The sequence below is a fragment of the Quercus robur genome, chromosome 7 (genome assembly GCF_932294415.1).
Source record: "Quercus robur chromosome 7, dhQueRobu3.1, whole genome shotgun sequence".
Taxonomy (NCBI): domain Eukaryota; kingdom Viridiplantae; phylum Streptophyta; class Magnoliopsida; order Fagales; family Fagaceae; genus Quercus; species Quercus robur.
This window is the reverse complement of record NC_065540.1, coordinates 13,600,268-13,625,127: the sequence shown is the minus strand read 5'-3', so window position 1 is coordinate 13,625,127 and position 24,860 is coordinate 13,600,268. Positions and strand designations below refer to the sequence as shown.

Sequence of the window (24,860 nt, the reverse complement as noted above, 5' to 3'; positions counted from 1 at the left end):
CTCAGCTCAGAAGAAGCCTCAACCCCAGCTATGTTGAGAGCTTCCTCCCAAGTCTGAGCACAGTAGGCACGACATACAGTAAGGACCTCTACCCGGAGGGTATCCTCGGTCTCGGCTACGCCGATGTCGTAGCCATGCTGTTCAGCCTCTTCCCTCGCCTTCTCGGCCTCTACTTTTGCTCTTTCCACCTCGGCCTTTGCTTTTTCAGCCTGATCTTTGAGTCTTTGGGCTTCTTCTAGTTGTTTCTTGAGAGCTGCCATCTGTTCCCAGGAAGCAGTCAATTAATCAGTGGCCTCACACAGGCGTTTCCTCTGGTCCGCGGCTTGCCTTTGCGCGCCCTCCAGGGCCGAGTCAGCACTCCTGCGGGCATGCTCCTCATCGGCTAGCTTTTTCTTCAATTCAGCATTGCTTTGATCAGCAATGGTGAGTGTTTGCACAGCTACTACCCACCTTTTTCTTTCGTCTTCCAATTGCTAGTAGCATGAATTGGTTATCTCCTCAAGCCTGAAAATGGCTTGGACAGCGTAAAAGAAAAGGGTTAGTACCATAACAAATAAAAAGTATATATATATATATAATAATTATAAGTAAAAAAAAAGGATTAACATCATATCATGCCCAAATATCTTTTACAATTGAGGAAGACCTTGTTCTTCCTGATATTCCGCAGCTCAGTCATATCTTTTGGAAGTAACAAGGCCTCCTCCAAGGCCGAAGCAACGTGGCACCCAATGCCCCCGTTGAAGTCCCTGAGTAATGCATCATCTCTCAAGGGCTCACCGCCGAGCATGAGTGCTGGGAGCCAGGCCTATGACTCTGGAGGCTGAGTGTCCTCTCTCTCTATGCCTCGTTGTGACACGTGGCTAACTTTTTGCTGCTTTGCAGCTCGCTGAGCCTCATCTTCACGAGTTGGACGAGATCTCCCGGTCTCCACCACGTCTTTACCTTTCTGCTCTCTCTTCCTCTTTGGATTAGCAGGTTCGGGTCTAGAGGGCAGAAATGGTTGAGGAGGAGGGAGAGGAGATTTAGGAGAAGAAGGAGGAAGTTTAGGTTGAGTAGACTTCCCCCGTGCACCTCTTCCGGGTTGATCTTCTATCAGTTCCATCAAACTCTTCTGAAGGTTCCTCTGGATGCCCATTTCGTCTGATATACTCTCGGGAGATGGTGGCTGGTTGAATACTTCAAATTCGTCCGAGGAATGTTAGGTACACAATACCCTCCGAACCTCTTTCTTTTTCTTCTTCTTCTTCTTCTTCTTCTTTTCTTTCTTCCCCTTCCTCAAGAATGAGTTATGATGAGGATGCTCTTATTGAAGGAGTGGCCACAAAGAGTGGTTGAGTACGGGGAGTACCTTCAGGAATTGGGACATTATCTGGAATAACGAACCCTTGGTAGGCAACACTGATACGGTGGAGCCGAGGGTCGCAAGCTTTGATTACGTACTTAGGGGCTTGGAATGCGAGCGAGAGGGGTGTGTACCCAAGAATTAGGTGGGTTGCTCGAAGTCGACCGTCAGCTTTGTTCACATACACCTCGGCTTGCAAGATCCTATCTAAGCTCTCTTTGTTAACTAAGCTGAGCTTAGGTTTAGTAGAATTTCTATCTGCAAAATCATTAAATTAGAATAAAAATTTCATCAAAAACAGGAGTGTTAAGAAACAAAATAAAAATAAATAATAAAAATACAAACCAAGACACATAAATCTACGGCTATACCCCCACCTGGTTCTCCCTCCTTAGTTGGACAGGGTAGGCCATCATGCTATTCCCCAGAAAAGATTAAGAAATCCTCCTTTAAGTTTTTGTTTGAAATGGGGAGACACTGGATTAACCTTACTTCGGGATGCCTTGACTTAAGGTAACCCTGTCCCTTCAGGTGGTGCAAGCTGTATACCCAATTCACATCGTGATGGGTCAAATTTAGGTTCATTCTCTCATTTAAAACTTCTATACTCCCCAGGACCCTAAACATATTTGGGGCGCACTGAGTGGGAGATAGTCTAAAGAACTTAAGGTAATTCCTAGTGATGGTCCCCATAGGAATAGTCATCCCTCCCTCTATAAAAGCGATCATGGGAATGACCATCTCTCCGGTTTTTCTAGCACCTACCCACTCCCCTTGAGCAGCGTACCTCATGCCTACTGTTGGTGGGATCCTATACTTAGCCCTAAAACTCTCCATACCCTCCTTGGACTCGACTAAACGTTTGAACTTACCCATTTTTTCTAAAAGGCTTTGAAGAAAAATTAACAAGTGTAAAACGAAAACTAAGAGGGTTTGAGAAAACTTACAGGTTTAAAAAAGGGGGTCCTTGGACAAATTTCTAGTATTTATAGACGCACAGAGAGATGAAAGAAGGAAACAAGTTTAATGTATGAGCTCTAGGATTGTGTGATTGTTGAAAGTAAGAAAAGGAATTGATTTGAAAAGCTATTTATAGCAGTGCAAAAATTACAAGGGGGAAAGTTCTCGCTCGTAAAACAAGAAAAATCTTCCACCGTACGATTTACATCCTACCGTTGAACGTGAGGGACAAGGGTGCCACCAAAATTTAATGATGACATGCTCTGGACGCCGAAGCATCGGGAGCGTGCCTTGAGTAGGTAAAAAGACATATAGGAGGTCAGAAATACAAAATATGACCATAAACGAGATGGGCTGAGGACGTCAAAATCATCCTTTCCTCCCGAGGAGTCGAAAAGCAAGATTTTGAGGGGCTATTGTGGGGGCCAGTTAATTAGGAGGTACTGTTAAGGCTGTACTAACTGGGCCTATGGCCCAATCCGAGGATATTAGCTGATCCGAGGATGACTGGATAAGATTATAAAGGGAACAGGATAAAGAGAAAAGTAAAGATAACATGAGATAAGTCCAACGAATGTCCGAAGAGAAAAGCCATCTCGGAAACAAGGGTCCGAGGTTAGTAAGAGTGTCATATCATCATAGACTTTCTACAAAGTTACATCACAACTAAATGTTGGACGCTGGACAAGGGGTAAGAAAGGGGAAGGGCAACAAATATCTCCAAAAAACTGCTACCACCACATTAAATGCCTCCCAACTAACTCTCTGGCCGCATTAATGTGGAGGTGATGCCTGAACAGTGGTTAAGCAGCCTTACAACTACTAGTTGATGGTTCTGGGAGGTGTTGGATGGGACAAGAAGGAATTCCCAGAATCTAACCTACACGTGTATGGTAGGGATGATACCAAGATTGTAGTATATAGCATGGAAAGATGGACTACAAAAGGGATCGGAGAAAAAATCAAGCAATTTTTGCAATAAGACTGTGAACTCTTGTAACTTTGTTTATTAACAAGAGAATATAATATAAGCTCCTCGGAAACAAGGGTCCGAGGTTAGTAAGAGTGTCATATCATCATAGACTTTCTACAAAGTTACATCACAACTAAATGTTGGACGCTGGACAAGGGGTAAGAAAGGGGAAGGGCAACAAATATCTCCAAAAAACTGCTACCACCACATTAAATGCCTCCCAACTAACTCTCTGGCTGCATTAATGTGGAAGTGATGCCTGAACAGTGGTTAAGCAGCCTTACAACTACTAGTTGATGGTTCTGGGAGGTGTTGGATGGGACAAGAAGGAGTTCCCAGAATCTAACCTACACGTGTATGGTAGGGATGATACCAAGATTGTAGTATATAGCATGGAAAGATGGACTACAAAAGGGATCGGAGAAAAAATCAAGCAATTTTTGCAATAAGACTGTGAACTCTTGTAACTTTGTTTATTAACAAGAGAATATAATATAAGCTCCTCAGGCCACTCCGAGGACAGACTTTCTTATCTTACTTTTATCTTACTTGTGTTTAATAGCCTTAAATTAGAAAATTTTATTGTTTTTCTTCCGGATTAGATCTAGTTCTTTCATCCATGCTTTACAAATTTATTGTTTGGGCTTTTTAGGCTAAAACCCAATCTTATATTGGGTCCAATCCAATTTGAGTCCAATTCAATTTGAGTCCTTACACAATATAATTAAACTTTGGACAAAGTTTAGTAACAAATTTGGTTGTAAATTAAGGCAACAACTCCACTCAATATTTTTTTATTAGATATGAATTTTAACAATTCCATAATTGGATTACATTTTTTTTTATATCCTCCATACTTACAAAACTTCAAGAAGATAAAGGATAAATAGCTTATGTCATCAATCAAATGTTTAATTTTCGAGTTTTTGTAGTCTAAAATTATTATGAATCAAATAGTAAATAACATCCGATTAACATGAAATTTTACATATGTTTTAAGAACATAAAAAAACATACAATTTAACGGTTAGATTTTCAAAATATGTAGTCATATTAATTTATTTAGTGAAAGTTGTAGTCTTAGGCTACGATAAGTTTGTAGTCAAACTTTAGCCCTTTTAACAATATATTGGGCCTTTACAAACAAAAAGAAAAATCCAAAAAAAAAATTATTTAACTAAAATTTTGAAAGAGATATAACTTGTAATATTGATAATGAGATATAATTATCTTTTTATTTTAAGTTTCTTAATTACTACCCTAGAAAAAATTTCTGGAGCTGCCACTGGCCACAACTCACTCGAGTTATGCCACAAGTTGTGGCACCAGATTCATAATATTAACTTCACTTGGTGAAACCTAGTATCTACCTTTTTATGGCCAAAATGGGATTTTACCCCTTTCTCACAAACTTTCCAGCAAAATGCCTTATGTCTGAAACTATTTAGGAAAATGTCCCTGTTTTGAAACTTGATTTTTAGAAAATCGAGTTTCAATGTAAAACTCGATTTTTGGACAATTGAGTTATAGCGAAATGAAATTTTTTTTTTTTTTTTTTTTTTAATTTTGTGGAACTCGTGTTCCAAATTTTTTTTTTTTTTTTTTTTTTTTTTTAGTTTCATTTCGCTATAACTCGATTATCCAAAAATCAAGTTTTACATTTGAAACTCTATTTTTAGAATATTGAATTTCAAAACAGGGGCATATTCCTAAATAGTTTCAGACAGTGGGCATTTTGCTGGAAAGTTTGTGAGAAATGGGTATTTTGCCATTTTAGTCGCCTTTTTACAATTTCTGGCTTTGTGTTCATTAATGCGACTGTCACATCACTTACTAATTAAATAAAATATGAAGATTAAAACGCACTGTCACTTGATATTATATATTCAAAACAACTGGAGATGTCCAGTTAAAAAAGTACTGGAAGTAAGCCAAATCCTTTTAAATATTAGGCTAAAAACTGTATATGTTTATATAATAATGATTGCAGAATACTGAATACAATTGATTTTCCTTTTTCTTCTCAAAGAAAAATTGACTTTCCTTTTGATTCTTTTTTTTTTTTTTTTTTTGGTTCTCTAGTCTTAACTTGAAAACTTAATCTTTAATACTGTTGTATTCATCAAATTAGTGTTTAATCTCGTGTATATGCATGAATACATTTAAAAACAATCATAATTACATATATATATATATATATATATATATATAATTTAGAATCTAATTAGATCTAGACTCTTTTGATTTTGTATTCAATAATTTACTTGCCACAAAAATTAAAATATTAGATGGAACACATGCGCAAAATTGAACTTCAATTAAAATTCAATTTAGAATCTAATTGAATTTGGACTCTTTAATTTTTGCACCTAATAATTCACTTGAAACACAAATTTAAAAATTAGATGAGTCACATGGCGCAAAATTATACTCTAGTTTAGAATTTAATTGGATTTTCTCTTAACTTTGGCTATTAATATATATATATATATATGACTTATAAACTTGAATTGTTTTTAGTTATACAAAAAAAAAAAAGGCTCATAAATATAAAATCATTCAAAGATTATATTTTTATGGTTTACTTATATTATACTCCTCGTTTTTTATACTAAATTAACTCATTTGACACAAAAATTTTAAAAACTTAGATTAGATGGGACAAATGGTACAAAATTAAACTCTAATTGAAATCCAATTTTTACATTGAATTAACTCACTTGACACAAAAATTTAAAAACTTAGATTAGATGGGACACATGGCATAAAATTATACTCAAATTTAATTCTAATTTAAAATCTAATTGGATTTTTACTCAATTTTACCTATTATTATATATATAAATAACTATCCCGTATAGATATACATTATTTTATCAATAAGAATCACCGTCTTGAATCCCAGCTCTTGCCCCTTACATCCCACAAGTACTTATACTTGTAGAGTGATCATCGCAACAAAGGTATCATATGTCCAGGTACAAATGCCATTATTATGTGGCACCTAATTAGGAATTTTTAACATAGACACAAGCATAAAACATAACCTTGCTATTTGAATATTGAAGCCACGCTATCTCAAACATCATGTAGCACCAAATAATAAGATTATTTCCGACTTGTTAACCAAAAACAATCTACTAATTTCATACTTACTTAAAAAAGACTTTTACATATAGGAAACTCCGTTAATTTTTAAGATTTTTTATAATTTATTTTTAAGAAAAAAAAAAGTTGTGTTAGTAAAATCAAGAAAAAATAAATTTGCAATATTCTATTCCATTCTTTCCCTTTCAAATGTCTAAATGAAAGAGAGATAAATGCTTAATTTCGTTCTATACTTCTATTCATTTTCATGTTTTTATTCTTATGTCTAATTCTAATCCATTCCATTCATTTCTCTTATATGGTATGACCCTTATATGGTATGAGAATCCGCTAGCTTACCATTAAAGACAATAAGAAACTTCGAGGAAGGTGCATCCCAAACCTTCTATGTAAAGCTTAGTCCTCACCTATTTATAACAGTAGCTTTCTCATATAACACATAGACATAGAACATAGAAGTGTACTTAGAAAATCGAAGTTTTGTTAGCTATAGTGCAATATTTCTGTCGTGTCACAGAAATGGCTTCAAACTCTCACCAAGAACCATGGCTTTTGGAAAATGGAAACGTCAAAACCTTGAGCAAGGAGATGAGGCACGGTCGTACCCACCACTACATGTCATCCTCATCTATTCGCAAAAAGTCCGACCTCAAACTTGTCTCAAAAGTTCCCATAACTTGCCTTAGACAATTGTTGGCAAATCTTCAAGAGGTTATTCTGGGAACTAAGCTTTCTGTGCTATTTCCAGCCATCCCACTAGCCATTGCAGCTGCGATTTATGGTTTTGGAAGAGTAAGTTCTTGTTATAATTCTTAACTTACTAGGGTTTTCTATGTAACAGTGAAAACTTACAGGAACTGAAGGAACTATGATATTTTATCAATCAAAGTGGGCATATTTCATTGACAATTATCGATTATATATCCCACCATCATTTTATGCCTACAAAACAAAATATATGTTCTTTCAATATTAATAATTGTAGGGATGACAAAAATTTCCCACCCCACCCCACTCAATTAACGACAGAGGGAGGGGGGAGCTGAGGTCCCGATGCTTTCAATTTCATCCCCTCCCTCTTTATTTTATTAATAATAATAATTTTAATTATGTATATATAAAAGTAATCTGTTTTGTATTTTTTTCCCCGACAAACAAATGCTTTTTCATTGAATTAGGAATGTAAGGATTTTTTTTTTTTTTTTTTTTTTTTTGAGAAGAAGGGATTTTTTTTTTTTAGAAGAAAATATACTAAACTTTTTATCCCAAAACAAACAACAACAAAAAATCATTTATTTACTTTATGTCACTATTATATTTCTTATTTTGTATTGTATATGTTAAGGCATATAAAAGCAACACTCATTATTTAATTTTATCATAAATTGATTGATTGATATATTTATAAGCTTGGCCTACCTTGAAAAATATTTCTTGCTTCGCCATGGCCCACTTGATTAGTCTTATGCCGTGTGGGTTTCTTCAACCCAAAAGAGGTGACAAGGGGAGGGCGGGTTCTACTTCCCTTGCACTGAATGTCAATACTCTATATATTTAAATTATTTATATATATAATTTAATTTTATGTGTGTATCATATTCATAATTTATCTGTTTATAATATTTTATTACCATTCCACAAAACACTCCGTTTCTCTTTTTCTCTTATATCTCTATCTCATTAATGTTGAAGTTGCCTTAATGAGAATATTTCCACTTGCCTTGTGTGAGTTTTCCCCTTCTGGAAGAGGAGGTAACTGGGCAAGGATGAACATCTCAAATTAATCTAATCCTAACCTATTCTGTTGCCCTCCCTAATTGGTATGGAATGTGAATTTTAGCTTAATGGGTAAAACTTCTTATTCTCAAATAAGAGAGATTGATCTAGGTTTGAATTCAGCCTACACAGAAATAAAATCCATTAGTGTTTTGGTATGATATAATAAAGAGTAATTACTACATAACAACCACTATATAAGTTCAAATCCATCTATATTATTATATATTATAATAATAATGATGATGATGATGATGATTGGTATGAAATAATTCTAGTCTATTTTATACTTTGGTGATGGGGCTGAGTAATATATATATATATATATACACACACCTGCAATCAATTCTCTGCATGAAAACAGCTCAACAGGCCCTGGAAACAATTACTTTCTTATTCATTTTCTACATTCTTACAATGGGTCCTTTCTGATTTTATTGCAAACAGCCATGGGTGTTCGCATTGAGCTTACTTGGCCTCACTCCACTTGCTGAACGTGTCAGCTTCCTGACAGAGTAAGGCAGAATATTCAAATTGTATATAGTTGTCTATTAATCTATTATTCATTGTTCATCATCTATATATATATATATATATATATATACGTGCAATTTCGTATGTATCTGAGATCAATACTAATTTTCGTTTTCTCTATTTTGCAATCAGACAAATTGCTTACTACACCGGTCCTACAGGTATGAGCATGAAATATATTTCTTTTTAATATACATATATACACACACATGACAATAGGCTACAATAAAATGTTATATAATTATGGTTCCTCATGAATTTGTGTAAATGTAACCAAAACTTTTCCAGTTTTCCCAATCATGTTCGAGCAGTGTTCAAGCTTTAATTTGGTTCTTTTATAGAACAAAGTTTAAGGCAGAAATTAACTATTGGTGCAGCACATTCTGAGAGTCTGAAAACCATAAATATATTGAAAGAGATGGTTATTTTTTTTTTCAAAAGGGTCAAAAAACCTAAATTACTGTTGGCTTGGTTTTGATGGTTTTCCAAAGACCAAACCGGATTCGATCATTTCGATGCTCATGGTTTCACGCACAAATCACTATTGTCCAAATATATTATGTGTTAAATTTTACTGAAAAAGTCTTTGTAACTCCTGGAAGCAAAACGTTGAAAACCTCATTTAACCTTGCTGCTATGCATGGTTGAGATATCACTATCGAGTCCGCGGACACTTCATCATGGTTCTGTCTTGTCCTTTGTACATAAGTAATAGCAAACTTTTCAGTGAAGATTCTAGCTATATAGTGGGATTTTATTAAAAAATAACTATAAAACCCAATCTATATTATTAGTTAGGCAACGTTTCAAACATATTTGGTTTCTAACAATTTGAATTCTCTGCACTCAATTTTGCCTAATGAATTTACACTTGGAAATCGAGTGTCAAACACTCGATTTCCATACTCACTTAGAAATCGAGTGTCTTACACTCGATTTTGTCAGGGCAAAATCGAGTCCGGACTCGATTTGATAGAAATGAAATTTGTTTCAAACCTTGCCTAACTAATAAGGTCTATTTTTGAACATAAACAAACCCACCCAAGGACTAACTTGAACGGTGCAGAGAGTCTACTAGATGAGTACCAAAAACTGATGGCATCTCAGAGATAATTGGTTAGTATGGGTCTTTTCTTAGCTACGTTAGTGTAGCCACAGTCTATGGCCAGCTGCTTGTAGCTAGCCTTGGATTTATACAAGTTTTCTTTACAGAGTTAATTGTTTAGTATGGGTCCTTTCTTAGCTACGGTAGTGTAGCCTCAGTCTATGGCCAGCTACATGTAGCTGGCCTTGGACTTATACAAGTTTTTGCTTTATATGTGTACTTCTTTTTAGTTTAATAAAATTTCTGACCTGTTCTAAAAAAAATAATATAGTTTGGGTTTTATAATTATTTTTTAATAAAATCCTATATAGTGTCTGCATCAAATTATATTTGACAGATCAAACTTGGATAGAGCTACAATTCCTAATTTGGTGTGGTATTTTAGGTTTTCCACTAATTTCAAGTATAAATCAAAATGGGATTATCATCTATATTTCATTGACACTTATCAATTATACTAACCCCAATTAAATTTAAATTCGTGATTGCAATTTGCATTAATTACTAAATTGTATGATTGAATTTAATTGTTTTTATAAAAAAATGAAATTAAATTAATATAGACATATGATAAAATTTAATCAAAACCTGCTAAATTACAACACCTAAATAATTATGTCTAAGTTTTGTCTAATTTTAATAAGGTAAGACTTCTATTTAGCACTTTTGTGAACTAGACATGATATGGGACCAATAAATATCCATTTTAAAACATGTGTTGTGCCTATGTCGTATCTAGTGCTTCTATACACTAGCCACAAGCAAAATGCGTTATAAAAATGGTTTTGTTTTATCTAACAAATAATTAAAAATTAAGTTTACAATTACAACAAAACACTATCATTGAATCAAATGGCATATTCCCTCATTAATTAATAAGGGTATAATAAAGGGACACTTGCACATCAATATTCAATATTAAGAAGTTCACAATTCCAAACATTTAAGTTATTAACTAGTTTATCATATGATTTTGCAGTGGGAGGGCTTCTAAATGCTACATGTGGGAATGCTACGGAGCTCATTATTGCAATATTTGCTCTAAGCGAACATAAAATGGCCCTAGTCAAGTACTCTCTCTTGGGCTCCATTCTTTCCAACCTTCTTCTGGTTCTAGGGACATCTCTCTTCTGTGGTGGCATTGCCAACCTTAGAAGGGAACAAAAATACGACAGAGTGAGTTATTATTTATTTATTTTTTTTTTTTTTTTTTAAAAAAACCTTTTCTAACATATATATGAGAAATTCTAAAATTATTGTCAATTTACTACCAATAAATATAAGACTAATTAAATACATATATGATTAGCATCATTTTAACAATATAATAAATAAATATTGGTTTTTTTTGGTGATTGATGATGACATATAGTAAAAAGTGTAAAATTATTGACATAGCTCATGTATATGTCCTCCAAATGGGTCAAGTTGATGGTGAATTGATTTTTGCTTGACCGTATGGCATTACAGAGACAAGCTGATGTGAATTCACTCCTGCTGCTGCTAGCATTGTTGTGCCACTCGCTGCCTACTTTGTTTCGGCATTCTGGGGCCTTGCCTGAACTCACTGTGGTACCAACAATCCAGTTGTCGAGAGCCAATAGCATTGTCATGCTTCTTGCATACACTGCCTACCTAGTCTTCCAATTGTGGACACATCGCCAATTATTTGAAGCTCAGGAGGTAGATAGTAAAAACAAACTTATCATTGTTTTTGTATCTAGCTATTTCAATTATTGATAACTTAATTTCTCTTAAATCAAAACATTATTACTTTGAAATTAGCTTACAAACATTTAAAAAAAACAACAACAACAGTGTAACTGTTAGAAGTAAAGAAAAAAACATTTAAGGTGCAAGCAGACTCCTTGCCCTGATGATTTATCATTTTGCAACTTGTATTACAAATTGATTTCTCTCTAGCAGGCTAATGATATGCCTTAATTATAAAATTTAAAAAGAAAAAAAATATCAGTTTTAGTGTTATTTTTTATTTTGAGGGGCTAAAGAATTTTTTGGTCAATCATTCCCTAATACCAATATATGCTAACATAGCTAAATATCTATGGTGCAACCCATCAGGAATCAGAAGATGGTGCAGAGGATGAGGAAGAAGTGCCAGTGATAGGATTCTGGAGTGGATTTGTTTGGTTGGTCGGGATGACTATAGTCATAGCTCTGTTGTCTGAATATGTGGTGGCCACAATTGAGGTAAAAATTATAAAAAATAAAAAATCCATTTTCATAGTGCATGTGTGGTTGAGAATTATCAAATGGAATGTACCTATTTCATGCATTGTACTTGAAGAGATTTATCTATCAAGGTATTCACAAAGATTTCAATTCCTTTCAGGATGCGTCAGATTCTTGGGGCTTGTCAGTCAGCTTCCTCAGCATAATCTTGCTACCAATTGTTGGAAATGCAGCAGAACATGCTGGGGCAGTCATATTTGCTTTCAAGAACAAGTTGGTGAGTAATATAATGGCCTTTCTACCATTTTAGTTGTGGCACTAAGTTTGGAAATTATAAGATTCTAAGTGAGATTTTTTTGCACACAAATGCAGGATATATCTTTAGGTGTTGCCTTAGGGTCTGCGACTCAGATTGCAATGTTTGTGGTGAGAACTTAAAACCTACATTGCTGGAATGGCTGTCCTGATAAAGCTTTCTTTTTGAACTTAGTTAAATGGTGATGCTAAATTTATATCGTCTAAATACTCAGGTCCCATTATGCGTGGTTGTAGCTTGGATTATGGGAATTCACATGGATCTTGATTTCAACATCCTTGAGACCACCTCTCTTGCTTTATCAATAATTGCTACAGCCTTCACACTTCAGGTGAGAATATTCATGTCTCAAAAGCTTTCTCTAAGTGCATTTGGAGACAATAGTTTTGAACATGATAAACCATCGTTTGTCTCTAAATCATAAGTTAACAAAAAAGGTGTTTAAAAAAAGTTAATAGAAAGGGGCAAAGCTAATTGTTTAATTATTATTCTAACGCTATTTAGCCCTAGGCATGAGGAACCATCACTAGTTCTAGAAAGTTAAACTAATAGAAAAGGTTGAGTTTAATTATTTAACTATTATTCTAATTCAATATCACCTGTCAAAAACAAAGAGACCCATCTCTATCAATATCATGTTTGTTCCATTGCTTTGAACTTTTTCACTGTTGATTTTATAGGATGGGACTTCTCACTACATGAAGGGATTGGTTCTCCTCTTGTGCTACATTGTTATTGCAGCATGCTTCTTTGTATCCAAAAAACCACTTCGTAAGTACTTACAACATTATTGTTTCTAGGATATATTATCTATGCTACGCTATGCATCTATGGTTAAGTCTAATTAATATCTAAATCTTTCTTTTTAGAAACTCTAGGCCAAGCAAACATCGTCAACTCGGGACTTCAAATGACTACAGAAGGATTCTTAAGCACTCAATAGGTCTGCTCAATTTCTTTAAGTACATGAATTTATTTACATGTCACATCCTTATACATATTTTTTTGTATCAAATTTAATAGAACAATTTTACTGCAGGCTTATGTGCCTTAAAGGGTCATTGCTCAGATAAGTATTCCTCCATTGAAACTTCAACAGGTGCAACAAATTTGTTAGTTCTTAAATTTTGATTGGACTTGCCAGCCGGAAAACCAACGATATAGGTTTTTCTTGTCGACGGAAGTTGTCATGCCTCTAAAGTTGAGAAGCTTGATGAAGACCAACTAAAACATACATGGTCTCGTATAGATCTCTCAGAATGTTTTTGTGTTTTGTTTGATATAAATGCCAAAAGAGTACTGGTGGCATATGGCAAGGGTTTGGGTTTGCTTTTCTCTTGTAGTGCAATAATAATAGATGAATGGAAATTGTTATTGTTGTTGTTTAATTTGGATTTGTAATTAAATTTTGTGTTTCAAATATTTATACCAACTAGTAGTTTTGGGTTTCTAGGCAATGAGTACTTATATTTTAGTGTCATTTCAATTTCAACTCAATTCAATAAAACATATAGTGGTATCACTTCCTCTCAACCTCGCCTTAGCCAATTTCTTGCTCTCGTGCACACACAGCACGCGCGCACACATATATATATATATAGGTTGGGATTTCTTTTATTGGAAGATATGTTGTATTTTGATAAGTCAACAATTAGACTTGAGTTCTTTGGGGTAGTCGAGATTGGTACTTAGGTCAAATATATTTTCTATTGGTTGATATTTTTGTGTTTCCCCATAAATAATAAAATACTCTAATATAATGGGTGAGTGAAGTAGAAAAATATTGGAAATTGAGTATTCTTTAATGAAAATAATTAGGCTTTAAGACAAATAAAGGGAGATGAAGAAACAAGAGAGCTTGTTGTTAGCAAGGCTAAACAAATATGTTTAATAAGATTAAGGGTCCGTTTGGATGGAGAAGTGGAAAAATGGGAGGATGGAAAAGTGGGAGGATGGAAAATATTTAGTTTTCCCTCTTGTATGTTTGGTTGGAGGGGTGGAAAAGTGGGAGGGTGGAAAACTCTTTTGTTTGGTTAGAGAGAAAAAGGGAAGGATGAAAAATATAATTTATATAAATTGACTATTATACCCTTGTTGCATAACATGTAAGAAATAAATTTATTTATACTTATTACATAATATTAAATTTATCACATCATATATATAAATTTATATTATTATAATGTAAAAATTAGATCAGGTCACATTTGAAAAAAAAAAAAACGTTCAGGTCACGTTGAAGAAAAAAATGTTCAGGTCACGTGAAAAAAAAAAAAAAATGGAGAACGTTTCAGCTCACATTAAAAAAAAAAAAAAAAAAAAAAAAAAGAAGAGAGGGCATTATCGTAAAACTGCACTAAGGCAGGTTTCCCCCCTTGCTTTTCCTCCCAATTTGAGAGAAAAAAATTTGTGGGCCCATGGAGAAAATTTTCTCCCTAATTTTCCACTCCCCCTATTTTCTTCTCATTCCCAAACAGTGGAAAACTGAGTTTTCCACCCCATTTTCCCTCTTATATTTTCCATCCTCCCTATATTCCACCCATCCAAACAAAGCCTAAATAAATATACTCTTCAATGCCCAAAATGGCATATTCAGTAGTAAATCCAAGACCACAAATAAGTTTAACAACATTAGACAAATATATCATTCAATAAATAAATAAAGTGAAATAAAAAGGAGCAACAAATTATCATATATAGTGGCGCACAGGTTGACAAAGGTGTGAAAAAAGCGAAGGACATTACTTTCCAATAGTTTCCAATATACATACAATTACTTTCTTTCTTGCATTTAGTAGGTCTGGAATTAAATCTTCTCATTTAACAACATACGCAAGATACCTTATTCTGGATTTAGATTCAATAAAATAGCTATGGCTATTGCACATTTGTCCTATGTAATTATTGCTTGGTATGAGATGTAAAAGTAATTATGATAAAATAGTTAAAAAGATAATAAAAAGGTAAAATGTCAAAAAAAATTCATCGTCTCAACTTTTACATCTCACAACCAAAGTGGCAATTGCATATTGCAATAGATCCAGACCCCTTTTTTCCTACCTCGTCACTTAATTCTTCCATTCTTTCATTTATTGCTTGTCTTCTCTCATTTATCACTCATTAAGGTGAATTTAAGAATTTTAAATTATTATCAATCTGCACCATATACTACAAGAAATTTGGTCTTTAGCGATAGCATATAGTCGTCGCTAATGCTTTAAATATCGTTGCTAATTATATTGGCGACGAAAAATGTCGTCGCTAACTTTCATTAAACGAAAATGGTAACAAAAAAGTTTTTTTGTGACGATATTAATGTCGTCGCAAATACAATACTATTAACGACAACAAAGTCATCACTAATAGTGACAATTGTCGTCATAAATAACTCGAGAACCCGAGACGGAATGTCATCACTACTAGCTCATTAGTAGTGACGAATTTTTTTGTCATCACTAGTAGATTATTATTAACGATGACATTTTTGTTGTCGCTAATATGTCATTACTAGCGACGATGCTTGCTGTCGTCACAAATAATGATATATTAGTGACCACAAACATGTCATTACTAAAAATTGCATATTAGCGATGATATTATTTGTCGTCACTAATGATATGATAAAATATTAGTGACGACAATGTCATTGCTAATAACATTTTACATTTTTTTGGATTTTTCTATAAAATTTACATTTTGAATTTTACATGGGTACCTGATGGAAAATAATAAACCACAATCCCACACATCACAAGTTTTCAATCACAAATACACATATAAGCATAATAACTGCTCAATTAATAACTACTAATAAGGAAAAACAATACCCAAGTTCAATATCATATAACATAATTTAAGTTCCAATCTATTCTCTCAAATACTAATCAAATAATAACATATTCCTCATGAAGATATGTTGCCAAGCTAAAACTTGTTGCAATAAAATATATCTCCCCTCGACATCATCTATAAAACTATAACCCAAGGCATGTGACATTTTAACCTGAAACAAAGAGTATAAACCAATGTAAAGGTCACTAAAATAGATGACAAAAATACTTACTAAATAGTTTTAACATTCAAGTAAAATTTTAACATTTGTATTTTTCAAAAATACCATAGATGTGGATATAAGTCAATAAACTTCTTGCTTTATAGATGCTTATAAGTTAATAAGTAGTGTATTATGTATTAATTATTATAAAAAAGTAGCTAGTGTAGCATGAAATGAAAACAGTGGGACAAAATAACAAAACTTCTATCATCACTCATTTTTTACAAGACTAACACAAAATCTATACCTTTACTTATTTTATTATCTCCATCCATATATATAACTCAAGCATAATTATACAAACATTAACATTTTCATCACTTGCACTTCACTAATTAAGTTGGAAAGCTTACACAAATATTTTGGGAGTTATAAATTCATGGATAGCTGAATCAAGATGAATTGATGAACACAGAAAGAGAATTGAAAATCTAGACGAAACATAAATAAGTTTTTCTATGAAAAAAATTGTAAAATTGTCTTTTCCAATTTTTTTTTTTTTTTTTGGGTTGATAAATTGTCTTTTCCAAACCTACATTGTAAACATGCTTGGTGAATTCCATGAATTATATAATCAACATGACATGTTTTCATTCAATTTCAATTATCTATGTTGAATTCATTCACAATGAGAACTTAATTAAGTGTTATTTTTTTTTAAGACAAAGGTAGAAATAAGCTATAGAGTACAAAATTCCTTAGAAGATAGAAGACAAAGAAATGAGGTGTTTGTGTTTCCATGGTTACCCTGACAAAACAACTTTGCAACTACATAAAGAAACTATATAGCTAAGGACCAGAAAATACAATCCAACTCCAGAAGTTAGAACTAACCATCACTGCAAATCAAATATTCAAATAATAATTTGATAAGTCAATCATTCAAAACAGTATTATAATATCATCCATTTTCAACCCTGCCCCATGAGCCCTGTTTCAACTTCTTGAGTTTGGATGAGACATGATGTGGATACTTATTTTCTGAAGTGCACGAAGTATCATGTTTAGTACATGGTAAGACATACATGAAAGACAATTGGAAAATTTTAAGAATTCATACAAAGAGGGAAAATAATATTTTTCTCCATATGTGACATTTATTACTCAATACTCAAATAAGTAATAACAACACATAAGAAGAAAACATGTAGCTGTGATGATCTAAATTCTAGAATGTAGCCTAGCTAGCCAAGGTAATGATATTATAAAATAAAATAAAAAATCAGTGTTGTTCATCTAAAAATAAAACAAACATATTTGTAAGAACATAAAATAGTTTTCATTTTATAACTTAGTTATTTCTTCTCAATTAAAAAAATAAAAAATAAAAAAACTAATTTTTTCTTCTACTCCCCCTAAAACAGAAAGACAATAACCTATCTAGGAGAAACTTTCGTTTTACTAGTAACAAAAAGAAAATAGTAATATTAAAAGTCCCAGGATCCAAAAAAAAATCAATCTAACAAAAAAAAAAGGTATGTGACCATATTCTCAGTAAATAAAAATAAAAATTAAAAATAAAAATAAATAAATAAATAAATAAAAAGCATCCATATAAAGTCTAGTGCTACTGCTATACGAAACAAAAGTACTTTCTTAGAGGGTTTGACAACAATATCCTTACAAACTAAGATTAAATAATCATTTAAAAAATAAGCTAAACTAAGATTAAATTAATTAATTAAACAAGTAAGGCCACCATCGTCGAATCTTAATGCCAATGACGGAGCTAGGAATTTATTTTTGAAGGGGCAAACAAAAAATAATTATATATATATATATATCAATTATATTCCTATTATGTATAATAGTTTCAAATGGTAATGTAAATGTAATTCAATATATAAGTTAAATATTTTATAATTCAATGTGTGCTAAAAATATGTATTTATTAAATTAAACAATAAAGAGAAGACAAATTTGAGAAAAAGAATGAGTCAATAGTTTTTAATTTGCCTATAGACCTAAATTTTCAAAATAAATTAGACAAACAGTCACTCAAATTTCAATAAGAATCTAATAAGAAACAACTCATTTGCACTACAAAAAGGAAAATGCTAGAATCACATAAAATGGTACAATTTTGTGTTACAATTTGCCACATGGTGAGTAATGATTGGTGAAGGTGTGTCTCCACATGGCCCACAAATACTCTTTTACTAGTCACAACTCGTCACGTATCGAATTATGGTACAAAATTGTGCAATATTTGATGACCCTAACACAACTCATACAAAAATCTAAATATAGTACTAGTAATAGTATATTTTAATAACAAATAAATATATGAGAAGAAAATGTACCTAGAAACTCTACACCAATACACTTGCTTTGCTTTTAACCATACATGCGGAGCATTGGAGCCTTGGAGGTAACCTAACACAACTGATACAAAATCTAAATATAGTACTAATAATAGTATATTTTAATAACAAATAAATATATAAGAAGAAAAGTCAAATCACTAAAAAGATGAGAAGAAAATGTTACCTGGAAAATCTACACCAGTAGACTTGCTTTGCTTTTGACCATACACGTGTGGAGCATTGAAGCCTTGGAGGTAATATTGTATCTATTTGGACGGTTGGATCAAAACTTTAAATGTTACACAGAAAATAGCTTCGTAAATAATGCAAGAAGTAAAGAAGTAAAGGAAAGAAAAACACAGGAATTGATGGTGTTTGCAACTGCTTAATGCAATGAGTTGTTGTTATTGTTCTTGAACTTGAGAAGGAAACAAAAAATGTGCTTCTCAAGCAAAAAATTGTGGGATCAAAGGTGTCAGGTACAGCTCCAGCCTTTTTTAGATGTTTTTTGTTTTTACTTTCTCATTTTAACTTTATGAAAGAACAAACAAAATATGAATCAAAGAGCAATTGAGAGAAAAAAAAATACCTGGCCAGTGGTAGAGGAGAGACGATCAGTGGCAAACTTGCAGTGGGCTGGCAATGGGTTCAAACTCTGTATAGTGTATAGGTTCAACCATTCAGCAAGAGATAGAGCGTGTTAGTCATAGGTACTAGACTGAGAAATAAATGGGATCATGGGATTTCAATTCAATTTGTAGACCACCACAATTGCAATATTGGAGCGGGAAACTCTCCCTCCAATACTGAAAAAGAGACTCTTTTTCAAAAAAATGAAAAGGGATTTTTTTTTTTTCTTTTATTTTAATGACCAATTTTTATATAAAAAATCTATAAAAAAAAAAAAAAAAAAAAAAAGGTGCTACGTCCACAATATTTTTACAATATTTTTAAAACGAATTATAGATGATTAGTTGTTGTTGGTTCAAATTTGAACCTAACACTAAGATTACTTTTTTGCTCCAACAATAACAACCCACCATTTAGGATTTGTTGTAAAAATATTGTGGACATATCATTTCTCTAAAAAAAATGTTAATTTTCTTTTATCACTTAAAGATTGGTATGTGGTTCAGGTTGAGGAATTTTTTCAATCTGACGCATTATGGTTGGGTTAAAAAAAAAAATGCAACCTAAATCAATCCATCGCAGGGGTTCAACCCAATCCACCTAGATTAGGTTGGACAGTTTTTTATTTTATTTTTAACATTAATCACTAGAATGACCAAAATATCCATAAACCTAAAACTTTACTAAAATAACTCCAAAATCTCTAAAATGATCAAAATATCCCCAAAACCTCTGAAATGAGTAAAAATACCATAAAACCTCTAAAATAACAAAAAATATCTTGAAACCTCAAAATGACTAAAATACACCCAAAACCATTTGAATGACCATAATACCCTCAAAACTTATAAAATAACCAAAACACCCAGAAACCTCTAAAATGACCAAAAATACCCCTTAACTTGTAGAATGACCAATATACTTCCTAAGCTTCTAAAATGACCAAAATACATATAGAATGAGCAAAAATACCATGAAAACTACTTAAATGACCAAAAACCTCTAAAATGATTATTAATATACTCCCAAAATCACAAAAATGCCCTCAAATCCTCTAGAATGAGAAAAAAGATACACTAGAGCCTCTAAAATGACAGAAATACTTTGAAATTGGTAAAATGACCAAAATGACCCTAAATCCTCTACAATGAAATTTTTGGTCATTTTAGAGGTTAAAGAGTATCTTGGCCATTTTAGAAATTTCAGATATTTTGGTCGTTTTAGATATTTTAAGGGTGATTGGGTCATTTTAGAGGTTTCAAAGGGTATTTTGGTCATTCTAGTTGTTTTGGGAGTATTTTCGTCATTTTAGAATATACTTGCCTAGTCTTGGGTGCATATGTCCCATGATATCTTACATGCATCAAGAATAATACATGTGTTTAGATATTGATGATTTTGATTTTAAAGGAAACAAATTAGCTTTAGTTTGAAAACCATTTGAAAAACCCATGATTAGCAAGAGTTAATGTAAAGATAAATTGAAAATCTCATGTTTGATCTAGAGGAGCACCTACTAATCTTGCATTTAAAAATGACTTTTTGAAAATTGGTAATTTTTTGTGGAAAATATTATTTTAAAGGAATTACATTGAACTAACCCTCCGTTCACACCCATGTGTGATCCAAGGGAAAACATACCTTTAAAGGAATTACATTGGACTAACCCTCCTTTCACACCCATGTGTGATCCAGGGGAAAACATACCTTTAAAGGAAGTACTTTGGGGAACATAATTTTAATCGAATGGAAGGATTATCATAATGGAGCTAACGAATTCATGGGGCCACATGGCATGGGACCATCAAGTGCCAATTCATATTCAAATCTTGGTCATTGGATTGAAGAGTATGGCGACATCTTGGTGTTAGTGAAATTTGAGACCAATTAGATGGCCAGATTGAGAAAACATAGCCATACAGGTACACAACACATATCCATCACGCGCTATACTTGGATTTGAAATCTAACCGTTGGATTTGAAGAGTATAATGAATGGTTAATTCTGGTAAATTATAGTCACAATCAAATGGTTGAATTTAGAGAAAGGTGCAATCAAAGTTTAGTTAAAGTTGGTCAAACTAGGTCAAACTTAATAAATGGTCCCGAAACCATTGGACTTGGTGAAATTCATATTCAAACCTTGATCATTGGTATTGAAGAGTACAGTGACATATTAGTGTTGGTGAAATTTGAGACCAATTGGATGATCAAATTGAGATAACATAGTCATACAAGTACACAACACAAGTCCATCACGCACTATACTTAGATTTGAAATCTAACCGTCAAATTTGAAGAGTGTAATGAATGGTTAATTTTAGTAAATTATGGTCACAATCAGACAGTTGGATTTAGAGAAAGGCGCGGTCAAAGTTTAGTTAAAATTAGTCAAACCTGGTCAAACTTAAAAAATAGTCCTGAGACCACTGGACTTGGTGAAATACATATTCAAACCTTGATCATTGGTATTGAAGGGTATGGTGACATATTGGTGTTGGTGAAATTTGAGACCAATTGGATTGTCAAATTGAGAAAACATAGTCATACAGGTACACAACACATGTCCATCATGCGCCATACTTAGATTTGAAATCTAACTATTGGATTTGAAGAGTGTAATGAAAGGTTAATTTTGGTAAATTATGGTCACAATCAAACAGTTGGATTTAAATAAAGATACCGTCAAAGTTTACTTAAAGTTGGTCAAACGTGGTCAAACTTAATAGATAGTCCCAAGACCACTGGACTTGGTGAAATTCATATTCAAACTTTGATCATTGGTATTGAAGAGTACAGTGAAATATTAATGTTAGTGAAATTTGAGACCAATTGAATGGTCAAATTGAGAGAACATAGCCATACAAGTACACAACACATGTCCATTACGCACCATGCTTAGATTTGAAATCTAATCGTTAGATTTGAAGAGTGTAATAAACGGTTAATTTTAGTAAATTATGGTCATAATCAGACGGTTGGATTCAGAGAAAGGCACGATCAAAGTTTAGTTAAATTTGGTCAAACCTGGTCAAACCTAATAGATAGTCTCGAGACCACTGGACTTGGTGAAATACATATTCAAACCTTGATCATTGGTATTGAAGAGTACAGTGACATATTAGTGTTGGTGAAATTTGAGACCAACTGGATGGTCAAATTGAGAGAACGTAGCCATACAAGTACACAACACATGTCCATCACGCGCCATACTTAGATTTGAAATCTAACCATTAGATTTGAAAAGTGTAATGAATGGTTAATTTAATAAATTATAGTCACAATTAGACGGTTAGATTTAGAGAAAGGCACGGTCAAAGTTTAGTTAAAGTTAGTCAAACTTGATCAAACTTAATAGATAGTCCCAAGACCACTGGACTTGGTGAAATTCATAATCAAACTTTGATCATTGGTATTGAAGAGTACAGTGACATATTAGTGTTGGTAAAATTTGAGACTAATTGAATGGTCAAATTGAGAGAACATAGCCATATAAGTACACAACACATGCCCATTACGCACCATGCTTAGATTTGAAATCCAACCTTTAGATTTGAAGAGTGTAATGAATGGTTAATTTTAGTAAATTATGGTCAAAATCAAACGGTTGGATTTATAGAAAGGCGCAGTCAAAGTTTACTTAAAGTTGGTCAAACGTTGTCAAACTTATTAGATAGTCCCAAGACCACTGGACTTGGTGAAAATCATATTCAAACCTTCATAACTGGTATTGAAGAGTATGGTGACATATTGGTGTTGATGAAATTTGAAACCAATTGGATGGTCAGATTAAGATAACATAGCCATACAAGTACAGAACACATGTCCATCACGGGTCATACTTAGATTTGAAATCTAACCGTTAGATTTGAAGAGTGTAATGAAATTTTAATTGTGGTAAATTATGGTCACAATCAGATGGTTGGATTTAGAGAAAAGCGCGGTCAAAGTTTAGTTAAATTTGGTCAAACCCAGTCAAAGTTAATAGATGGTTTCGAGACCACTAGACTTGGTGAAACTAGGTTCACGAGGAAGGTTTTCAGTGGATTATTGGGTATTGAAATAGTTGTTAGAAAATGTTAATGAAGAAATAATTTTGAAAGATGATGAACATCATGTTAACATTGACTTAGGTAAAGTTGATTCAGCAAAATGATAAAAAAATTTATTATTTTGGCTCATAGATCATGTAATATCATTTTTTATTTTAATCAATTTGAATATGTATGTTGTAAATATATTTTCATTTGATTTATTTAGTTACTTTTGGTAAATATTAAATTGATGATTGAATTGGTTATTAGTTGAATATATTATGAATTTATAATGAATATACCTTTCATATATTTATAATGAATTTATTAATTTGGTAAATATTGACTAATGCCTTTCTTATGACACAGGATATAGAAAAAACCAAAATTGATTTACGATATGATTCATATTTTAATAACTATGGGTATTAGTCAGTATTTTGAGTTGAATCAGAACTTTCTCGATTTTTGTTATTTTATCGATTTCGAGTTTCAAATGGGTAACATTATGATTTAGGAGTATTTTGAAGCAACAAGCCCTCCCTTGTCTCATTTTTTTCTTTTTTCTTTTTAACGCATTTGAGAGTTTTAAATTACTTTAGAGGTTTCAAGGTTATTTTGGTCATTATATAAGTTTGGGGGTATTTTGGTCATTTTGACGTGGTTAATGGAATTTTAATAATTTCATATATTTTAAAGGAATTTATGTCATTTTAAATATTTTAAGAGGCATTTGGAGGATTTGATAAAAAAAATCATATTATATCAAAATTATTTTGGCCACATATTAGTGACGACAATCTTTGTCTTTATTAAAAAATTCCTTATAGTGACGACCTAATTCGTTACTAATATATAATCTACTTCCCTCCAATAATTCCCACCACTTTGTGAGAGTGAAAATTTTTCCCTCCATTATATTTTGGTAGATATATTTGCGACGACATGTTCTGTCGTTGCTAAAAGGTGACTATCAGAGACGACAAATTATATCGTCGCTAATTGCCTTCTAATAGCAACGATCAATGTGTCGTTGCTGATAAATAAAGCGTATATATAATATATTTACTATATATTTTTGGCCACATATCTACAACGAAACACAAGGTCGTCACTAAAGATGATTATTAGCGACAGTAGATGTTGTCGTTAAAATAAACCTTATTTTAACGACATAAATGTCATCGCTACAAAATTTATTATCGTTGCTAAAAGTTTCACTCCATTTTCCAAAAGCAAATAAAATTCCCTCCATGGCGTTAGCGACGAATTATTAGTGATGATGTTAGTGTTGTTGCTACTATACATTTATTAGCAACGACCATATATTATTGTCACTAATGTGTGCCTAATAGTGACGAATTTTTGGTCATCGCTAAAACATTGGTCGGGAAAGACCAAAATTCTTGTAGTATATAGTTGTCAAATCGTGAATCGTATCGTGAATCGATTTTTAATTTTTATGTATCATGTATCGTATCGAATCGTGTATCGTAAGATACACAAACATCTAATAAAATTATAAA

The 24,860-nt window shown here is 32.6% G+C and overlaps 1 protein-coding gene and 1 long non-coding RNA gene across 2 annotated transcripts; one reads left to right on the top strand and one right to left on the bottom strand.

The window, feature by feature from the left end:
* The first annotated feature begins 6,840 nt into the window (after window positions 1–6,840).
* On the top strand, window positions 6,841–13,698 carry LOC126692360 (vacuolar cation/proton exchanger 3-like). The gene is made up of 12 exons (XM_050387946.1): window positions 6,841–7,178; window positions 8,610–8,677; window positions 8,829–8,857; window positions 10,781–10,977; window positions 11,272–11,484; window positions 11,884–12,012; window positions 12,155–12,271; window positions 12,367–12,420; window positions 12,525–12,641; window positions 12,991–13,081; window positions 13,180–13,253; window positions 13,350–13,698. The coding sequence occupies exons 1-11, from the start codon at window positions 6,906–6,908 to the stop codon at window positions 13,251–13,253; spliced, it is 1,362 nt and encodes a 453-aa protein (XP_050243903.1). The 5' UTR covers window positions 6,841–6,905; the 3' UTR covers window positions 13,350–13,698.
* Window positions 13,699–16,069: 2,371 nt separating this feature from the next.
* Window positions 16,070–19,381, bottom strand: LOC126690843 (uncharacterized). Its single transcript, XR_007644748.1, has 4 exons — window positions 19,260–19,381; window positions 18,855–18,936; window positions 18,668–18,749; window positions 16,070–16,313 (listed from the first exon to the last, which is right to left on the bottom strand). It is a non-coding gene; the product is annotated as an uncharacterized LOC126690843 (long non-coding RNA).
* Window positions 19,382–24,860: the final 5,479 nt, after the last annotated feature.

What these genes read in the sequence shown, in the direction of transcription:
- LOC126692360 (XM_050387946.1), top strand. Translation starts at nt 6,906, where the DNA reads ATGGCTTCAAACTCTCACCAAGAACCATGGCTTTTGGAAAATGGAAAC. An exon ending in TTACTACACCGGTCCTACAG is followed by an intron (nt 8,858 to 10,780) that starts GTATGAGCATGA and finishes ATGATTTTGCAG; the next exon opens with TGGGAGGGCTTCTAAATGCT. An exon ending in TTGCTTTCAAGAACAAGTTG is followed by an intron (nt 12,272 to 12,366) that starts GTGAGTAATATA and finishes ACACAAATGCAG; the next exon opens with GATATATCTTTAGGTGTTGC.